Source organism: Theobroma umbraticum, unplaced genomic scaffold, assembly GCF_002168275.2.
Source record: "Theobroma umbraticum cultivar Fairchild unplaced genomic scaffold, ASM216827v3 scaffold_44.0, whole genome shotgun sequence".
In the NCBI taxonomy this organism is placed as follows: domain Eukaryota; kingdom Viridiplantae; phylum Streptophyta; class Magnoliopsida; order Malvales; family Malvaceae; genus Theobroma; species Theobroma umbraticum.
Window position 1 is genome coordinate 9,017,264 of NW_018397255.1, and position 9,713 is coordinate 9,026,976.

At 31.2% G+C, this 9,713-nt stretch overlaps 1 protein-coding gene across 1 annotated transcript; it reads left to right on the forward strand.

Moving 5' to 3' along the window:
- Positions 1-4,231: 4,231 nt before the first annotated feature.
- Positions 4,232-8,751, forward strand: CCT2 (phosphorylcholine cytidylyltransferase2). The gene is made up of 8 exons (XM_021419477.2): positions 4,232-4,547; positions 4,851-4,964; positions 5,464-5,559; positions 5,785-5,827; positions 5,915-6,070; positions 6,146-6,226; positions 7,933-8,031; positions 8,147-8,751. Exons 1-8 carry the CDS (start codon positions 4,411-4,413, stop codon positions 8,378-8,380), a joined length of 960 nt encoding a protein of 319 aa, XP_021275152.1. The 5' UTR covers positions 4,232-4,410; the 3' UTR covers positions 8,381-8,751.
- The last annotated feature ends 962 nt before the right edge of the window (positions 8,752-9,713 follow it).

Genomic DNA, 9,713 nt, shown 5'->3' on the forward strand with positions numbered 1-9,713 from the left:
AATTTTTACAAAGAAGATAAATTCATGTATCTGTTATAGAATCAAATAATCAATTGAGAAAATATTTATATATAATTCTTTAACATCATAAATTTTTTACATTTAAACATTTAACTATTAATAATATATGTATCATTTACTCAAAATTTATATTTTTAAAATTTTTTAATTTAGTTTTTAAATATCTCAATTTTGTTCAATTTAATTATTATCTTATATTTTTTTTTAATTTAAACTTTATGATGTGATATAGATTTTCTTTAAAGAATTTTATTCTCGATCAACCACATTAGCATTGCCGTGTCATCCTATCAATGCTACATTAGCATTACCATGTAATGATGTCAATGCCACATGGCATTACTATGTCATTATGTTGGTGCCATGTGGCATTGACATGTCATTGCTAACGTCATGACTTCTAATGACATAATTGGACCGTATTAAGGGGAAGAACTAAATTATTCTAATTTCCAAAATTGAGAAATTAAATTGATTAGATTTTGAGTATGAGGACTAAATTGACGAAAATATATTAGTACAAAATTATTTGGATACTTTGACCAATGGAATAAATAGGGAATGAAAATAGTATTTTATGAACATAGAATATGACAAAAATAATGAATATGTAGTTTGATTCATGCAATATAATTGTCATGCTGAAATTATTTCAATATTTGGCTAGTAAAAATAATTTTGGAATTAACAAAAAATATATTTTTAAAGTCAAAAAATATTTTTAAATCATTTTTCATAATTTATAATTAAAATTTAATTTTTATTTTATTTTAATTATAATTTTTTTTTCTGTTTTGTTTCCTCTGTACTTGATGGTCATTGGAGATGTGAACGGTGCAATGAAGTACCAAATTAGATGCTTCTTTGTGATCAGATCTAACGAGGAGCAACAAATTCTACACTTCTCACAATCAGATCTACTCGTGATGTGTAAGATCAATTAGTGCTTCTCGTGAATAAATCTAGTCATGGAGCACTAGGTTGATATTTTCCATGATTGAATTTGATCGTGTAATATTAAAATGGTGCTTTCTACAACTAGATTTGGACATGAAAGCGTTGATTGGTCACCATCACCCTCCACCATCCTCCGATTGTGGAGGAAATTTAGGAAAAGAAGAAGAAAGGAGGATGAGAAAGAGATAGAAAGAAAAAGAGTAAAATGAAGGCTTTTATACGCTAATGTTAGGTTTTATTATGTATAGCATAGTAATTTGACAAAATAATTAAAGACACTTTTATCTACAAATTTTAGCCCATTTTGTGAGTCACGAAATAACTACTATCAATGGAGGGTTGATAATAATTATTCTAACTTCTCTCGAAATGATCATTCTGTAAAACGGTCATTTGGTGAACCAAATAAAAAAATAGGGGGTATGTCAACAAAGGATAAGGGCATTTTACATTTTTATCCAGCAAGGTTGCATCCTGTTGCTTTATTCGTATTTGCTATACATTATATATATATATATATATATTGTTTTTCTCTAAAGGAAGGTAGGAGTTCAGTCCCAGGGAAAGGGCTATGAACAGGGAGATAAGCTTTCTCAATATGCTCTCGGTATTTGTCTCATATCTTGGGTTGATTATGAAGGTGCCATTTATTTAAATCAAGTGTTCAACACCACTCCAAGGAGTGAGATTCGACCGTACGGGTCCTTAACAAGGAAAGTCACATTCCAATCGTACATGCATTTTTCAATGGCGTCAAATCATTTTGTAGGAAGTTAGGCGAACAGCATTGACAACATGAAGATTTAATTTCCAAGGGAGAGTACGAAGATGATATTTCATGTAAGAGTTGTGCGGTTCCACTTGAACTGCACAAGCTTACAAAGCATATAATTATATAATATTGTCGGTGAAAAATGATACATTTCTTAAATATAATTTCTTTGTGATCTTGCATATTGGGAAAGGCACTGTTTAGGGAATTTAATTAAGCAAATTTATTAACCTTTGTAGCTTCAATTATCATTTTATTGACTTTTTTTTATTATTATTTTTAAGTATGAGGCTCTTTCTTTTTTAAAATTAGGAATTATATTTAAGACTACAAAAATTTTAAATTGGATGTGCAAAAGACATGACATGTTATGATTGTAGTGTATCTTTTTCCCCTTCATATGGTATCGTCTTCTTATTGAAATCATTGCCAAATGGCAATGGCGACGAATAAAGTATTATATCTTAAAAAATTTATGTATATATTTAGACATTAATACGTAAAATTTAATTGAAGGCTAGTCATGTGAGAAACTAACTATATCTTGAATAAGTTTTAATTGAAATTTTTGGTGATGATTTTATTATCATTTATTGAGTCTTAATTTATAATAGAAATTGGATTTTGCTTTAGCACCAATCAATGAATTTTGCCTTAGCAAAGAGATTCAAGTAGATTTAGCCAACTTGGATAAATAGTCATTAGGAATATTCTTAAAAATGGATGTGGGAATTCTTTTTAAAACAAACTAAAGTATGCTCACACGATGCATTCGTGTAATATAAGTAAAATAATATTTACTGAAATATGTTTATATTTTAATAATTATATTGTATTTATTGTATTTGTAAACAATTTAAGTATTAAAAAATAAACATCATGTTGAAAAGGTTTATAAAAACCAACCTAAACTATAAAGTAGTACAAATTCACAACTAAAAAGTATAGAACAACATTATAATATTTTTCAAAAACTTATCAAATCCAAACAAAAGAAAATGAAGAGCAAAAACTTAGAAGCATAGGAACTTTACACTCAGTCGTTCTTCACTTTTGCAATACTTTGTTGAGAATCAAACAAACAGGTAAATAAAAATAAAAGATCATAATAAAATAAATGATAGATACAATCAATTAATACAAAAAATAATAAAACAACAAAGTAAAATATTACTCAATAGTAAGTAAATGAAAAACAATGTAGTCTATAGGCTGATATCAAAGATAAGTCAAGTGGTAAAATTTTTAAAAATGGGTTTTCAACCAAGTTAAAAAATTCATATATCTCTAATCACTTAAAAATGAGATCCTAAAAAATCATCATTAAAAATAACTCAAAAACAAAGTCTTAAAAAACCATTAGAGAAATGTTTTCAAGACCTTCTTATTGGTAACCATTATGTTATTGAAAAGTCATTAAAATAGTATTGATTTTAGATGAAAATTAAAGAAATTTAAACTAAAATCTTCCCTTAATCCTTAAATGGAAGGTAGTTTGTTTCAATTTCTAATATGAATTTGTTCGCTAAGGTTTTCTCCTCAAATGAAACTCACATCAAGAGAGTTTTCTGCTTAAAATAAATTAACGTCAAGAGCATGTTGTATGGCTGGGAGCCTGGGAGCAAATTGTATACTTTTATGTACTGCTTTCAAATACATAATCATACTACAATTAATGCAAGATATGGAAGAAGAGAACAAAATGTAAACAGTTACCTAATCTTGTCTTGTCCTGTCTTGTTTGTTGTTAACAAAGTTGGGGTGAACAGTTAAAGACATTTTAAGATTAATTTTTGATGATAACTACCAGCAATGAGAATGGAGTAGCCTCTTAATCTTTTCACTTGAATGTATTTTATGAGAAAAATGAAAAGATTTTAAATTCTTAATTTTATATTTGTTATTATTGATATTAAGTGATTTTTAAATAATTTCAACAATTGAATTATTGTCGCCTAATTCATGATACCAAAATCAGTAATTGACTATAAATAATATGAAAGATAATAATACAAAAAATCTCACACCTATACTTGAGAAAGATTTATGCTTTCTCTATCTTTTTTGTGCATTATTAATTGTTCAAACTTAATGTGTCATTCAAAAAATTTTTAAAAAAATATTTTTATTTTTTAAAGGTGAGGGAAATTTTCAAAAAATTAATAATCAATTAAAATCAAAATTTAACTTAAATTTTTTTAAAACTATATACAAAATCAATATAGGAGAGGAACTAATATAGAACAACTACCCAAAATTTAAATTGATGCCATGTACTTGAATTTGACTTGTTTTCAATATTTAAATTTAGTTAGTATATTTTAGTCAATGTAAAGTTTACTAGTGCCTTATTTTTTCCCCATATATCCTCCTATTAATTTTTACCTATAATTTTATTTTTATGATTATTTAAATTATCTAAAATATTAGCGCCCAGCCGGTTTAGTAATTTTTCGTAGAAGAAGGAAAAGGGGAAAAAAGAAAGGTAGTACAAAAATAGGAGCGGAGGAAGCGCATATTCGAAGGCATAGACGCCCTGAGGGCTTTTGGAAGCCCTTCCTTTGCCTTGAGAGAAACTAGTAATCCAAATTCCAAATTATAATGGGACAGAAGAAATTATAAAACTGCAAAAATTTTCTCTAAATTCCGAAACCGCCAACATGAACAACGACTCCTCTGCTACTAGCAACGCCAACGACAATCGCGATCCCGATCGCCCTGTCCGTGTCTACGCTGATGGGATCTACGATCTCTTCCACTTCGGCCACGCTCGCTCCCTCGAACAAGCCAAGAAATCGTTCGTTTTTCCTCTCCTCTTCCTCCTTTCTCTGTTTTATCTTTGTTTTGATCTGCATACTTTTCTGGGTATTCGTGGAAATTCGTGGTGATTAATGGGGTTTTTTTTTTCAAAATTCTGGTGTGTGGGTTAATTTTTTTGATCTGTTTAATTTTTTTTTAAATGTGAATTTGATTTCATGTGTGGGATATATGTTTATGTGTATTAGAAGTTTTAGTGATGTTGCTTACGCGCAACTGCTTGCTTGGTTGTTTCTTGAACTTTTTTTGATTATATATATGATTGAATTTTGTGAAATTTTAGGTTTCCCAATACGTATTTACTGGTTGGATGTTGCAATGATGAAATCACTCACAAGTTCAAGGGCAAAACTGTTATGAACGAAGCAGAGCGTTATGAATCCCTTCGCCACTGCAAGTATTACTTCTTTCTATTACTCTCAACCTATTCAAGTTATTGCATTGAAAATCATTAAAAGAAAGAAATTTGCCCCAGATGCTCATTTGAGGTACAGATTGGTTGTTGCTTTTGCTTTCTAAAAGGAAAAAGCAAAAGTATGTGTTTGGATGCAAAATAAAATAGTGTATTTGAGGATTTAAGAATTAAAATTTTATATGTGCTGTTTTACAGAATAATTATGTTAGAATTGAAGTTATGTATTTTGTTCATTTTAAATAAATTGTGAATTTTCCTTTAGCTACTTTTTAGGAAGTAAAATGCGTATGGTAAAAAGCAAGTAACAAAACCTGTAACCAGTGGAACCTTAATTACAAATTTACTTGAATTTTTTTTTTCTTTGGAGGAAAGTGGTGGTCACATCTTTATATGAGATCTTTCATTTTTAATTTATAAATTTGAGTGAATTAAATATATTTGAAGAGCTTCATTCAAGTTCTTTGTTGATCATTTCTTACAGGTGGGTTGATGAAGTTATTCCTGATGCACCGTGGGTGATTAATCAAGAATTTCTTGATAAACACAAAATTGACTATGTGGCTCATGATTCGCTTCCGTAAGGATAGACACTTCTTGCTTTGAGACTCATTTATTCATGGTGAATGCTGCATTGTTAAGAAAGATAAATATATAAATAGAACACTAGTACTATATATTGTTTTGCTTCCCCTATTTTTTTGTACTTCTTGCTCCTTGAAAACTTGTACTTCTGATGAATATATAAATATCTGGCATTCAGCTATTTATTTAATCTTCATACTTTGCCATGAACATTTTTCAGCTATGCCGATGCCAGTGGAGCTGGGAACGACGTATATGAGTTTGTAAGTTTATGGAGAGTGTTCTTTGCGTTTATTACATTTGGTGTGTTTTTTAACTTTGTATTATATTAAGCAAGCTCTTGTTCCCAGGTTAAAGCTGCGGGGAAGTTCAAGGAAACAAAACGAACTGAAGGGATTTCTACATCAGATATTATAATGAGAATTGTTAAAGATTATAATCTGTATGTGATGCGTAACTTGGACCGTGGTTATTCAAGGAAAGAGCTTGGAGTTAGCTATGTGAAGGCATGGTCTCTGTCTTGAATGTCATGTTTTGATTTAATACAGCTTCTTTGTTGATATTCCTGTTAATGTCATCAGGAGAAGAGATTGAGAGTGAACATGAGACTGAAGAAACTACAAGAAAAAGTAAAGGAACACCAAGAAAAAGTGGGAGAAAAGGTATTTTCTCTCTCATGCCATGACTATCTAGTTTAATGACCTTTCCCTGCCATGCTTTCATCTCTGAATACTTTATGATTGAAATCTAGTACCTTATTGGAAGATAAGGTGCATACCTTTTAGCATCAAAAGGTGATGAACCTATTCAATGTTCTTTTTGTCTCAGTTTTTCTGGATAGTGTTTCTTGTCATGATACTTTTAGCATATATTAATGTGCATTTTCTCTAAATTTTTCCTTATTTACATGGAGCTTGTACATAATTAGTATGGTGACTTGAAGTTATAAATTTTTCTTAGAGAAATAACCTAAGGAGTAGCATTATTGGCTTGGCCAAGTGTCGTCAACTTGTTATTGATGTTATGGATTCATGGTATATGCTTGTGTGATGAAAGTCTAAATGAATTTATTCAAGTGGAACTTTTGAGGAGCTGTATCTAGGAAAGTTTCCTTCAACTCAAATTGACAATAATTAATTGAAGGGTTATGAGTTTTATTCAGCTTAAATCACAGCTGTAGATTAAGATCATATTGTCCTTAGTTACTTGTTCTCCTTGTCATTTAGTATGTAGATTGAAGTGTATCCATAGCTAAGTACTCTAATCTTGACTTCATTTACACTTTTTTCTAGCCTTCTGCAATTCTATTAATGTTGTATTGTGCAGACTCCTTGCATGTTTATGTTTACTTGAAGAGCCTTGTGACCCTTTACTAAAATCTACACGTCATATAGCCATCCCCGTCCGCCTTGTTGTCACCATACCCCAGTCCCTCCCCAACTCGTCTACCCATAATTTTCCCTCAACCTTACCCTGCTTCCAAAATTTAATAAATAAATAAATAAATAACCTCTTGGGTAGGTTAGTGCAATGCTTGGCGGTGTTGAAAATTTAAAAGCTGGACTGCCTCATGATTCATTTTTGGGCAATTCTACATGATATTTGTGTTTCTGTTGCATATGGCTGCAACTTCATGCTGGCTACAAAAATCAAATTTAGGTGACTAGAACTTAGCTATAAGATCCAAAATATAAGGAGATTAAGTGCCTTTCGACATTGTATGACATATGAATTACAGAGGGTTAGAGTCTGTAGTTTAAATCCGACTTTTTCACTTTCATTTCTTGATCAGATTTGGTCTAAATTTAAATGCTTGTAGCTTATCTGCCAATATGCCATTGGTTTATAGATAGGAGAGGATTACCTTGTATTCAAGCCAATGGGCTTTTATATGTACCTAAAATAATTAAGTAAAAACATACCATCGGAACAAAGAATTTGGATTTTGATGCCCAACTCCAAATTCTTCCTCCATCCTCCAGATCATTTTCCCTAGAAAGGATTATTAAAATTTTGGACTATGGTAAACAATCCTGTAACAAAATTGTTTTGCAGTAGTATGGGTTTTTATGAGTAATCAGAAGCAGATGCGCTTGATCCAATCAGATTCATCTTTTAGGTTTTGTATCTCCTTGTTCTTCAGTTTGTTTTATATATATATATATATATATATATATATTTGTCTGTGTGTGTGTTTGCATGTACATGCATACTACCTGCACATGAAGGTAGCTTGGTACTATTTGCCCTGGATCTGGAATGATTCTTTGGTTTACTTTGTTGGTAATCTACACCCCCTTTTTCTGTTATTCCCAACCTTATCACAAACTTAATGTAATCCACTCATCTTACCTAACAATTCTTACAGATTCAAACTGTTGCCATGCATCGCAATGAGTGGGTGGAAAATGCTGACCGCTGGGTTGCTGGATTTCTTGAGATGTTCGAAGAAGGTTGCCACAAAATGGTAAGCAAATCTAATAATCTTTGCATGTAGTAGGTACAAGGACATGCGTAGAATAGCCATGAATTTAATTGATGATTATGTCGTCCTGACTTTGAGAATTTTGGGTGCTTGTCAGGGCACTGCAATCAGAGATCGAATCCAGGAGCGGTTGAGGGGGCAGCAATCAGGGAATTTCAAATATCTGCTGCAAAATGGCAACGGTGATGAAGATGATGAAGATGAAGAATATTATTACGACGATGATGATTACGATGATGATGAGGAGGAATATTATGATGATGAAGATTATTATGATGAGAAAGATGAGAAAAATGAAAAAGAAAAGAAAGCTGAGAGAGAAAAGAAATAAACTTGTGTCTCCAAGTTTGCAGGTTCTGGTTTACTAGTTATGGGGTTCCGTAAAGTGCTTCATGTTAGCTGTGGAATGTGTGATATGTTTATGCTATAGCTAAATTGAGCCAGGCTTTGAGTAGAAAGCTTTTTGTTTTGTAATTTGATCATCCATGTCTCTGTGTTAGCTAGAATACTTGTCCTCCAGTTATACCTGAAAATGCTGTCCTGTTGGTGGTTTTGTTACTAAATTTTTCTCCATGGAGCTTCCCTGTTGTCTTATAAGTTGGTAAGATGCAAGGGCTTGTGCAACTTTTCAACTCACGTGTAGGATCTGTAAGTTTTTCTATACATCTAGAACTGAGTTATATACGGAGATGTTTTACTTTATCGAGAGGCTAGCATCATTATATCTTTCGTTTCTGTTATTGTCTAATTTTTGTAGTTTGTATGTGTACTGGCCGATGGTTCTTTAATGTATTTAGATGATGCTTTAAAATTCAGTTTCCTGATATTGGCTGAAGAATCAACCATGGTATTTGCTGCTCCAAGAAATATGTGGCCGTTGTTAACACTTGACCTTATAAGACGTCTGATTGGGTGTGTAACTTGAAGGTCTGAGTCGTTACGTTTTGTTCAAGTGGGTGGAACACGCTAATTGGTAGTGTTTGGTTCCTACTTTGAAGTATGAACATTTGAACCAGTCAAATGAGATTAACGGTGTAGCTGCTCTGTGTTCAGCAAGCTTGATGAAATTGGTATGGGGTTGGATTAATACAGGTTTGAAAACGACTCCTGTTAAGGACAGTGCTTCTTTTGGGGCATAAACCCATAATTTTACTCTGTTTGAGAATGTTAACCGTGCCTTAAAAGTTTGATAGAAAAATCTTAGCAGATGATAAATTACAGATTGCAAGATACTATCAAAGCTTACATGTCTCGAATATTCCAACATATAACAATTCTCAAGCACTAGAGACTTTTTCAAAGATTTCTTGAAGGCAAAGTATGAGAAAATTAAACTAATGAAGATAGTAATTCAATAGAAGATCTGTGAGCATGGTCCGAGCCGACGGTTTTATAGTTAAGATTGTAAATTACTGATAGAAAATTAGTCATGTTTGAATAGGATTGTCTCTAAGAATAAGAATAATTCTACACTCGATGTTGGCCCTATTATCTTATATATATTTTTTCAAAAGATAATAATTAACATAAATAAAATTTTTATTATTACAAATACAAATTACAACTAAATAGTATACCAAATTCATAAATACTATAAACAACTTTGTATATCCACGTGATAATAATTTATTCATTTATTTGTTGTTAATTACTTTTAAAGTCTT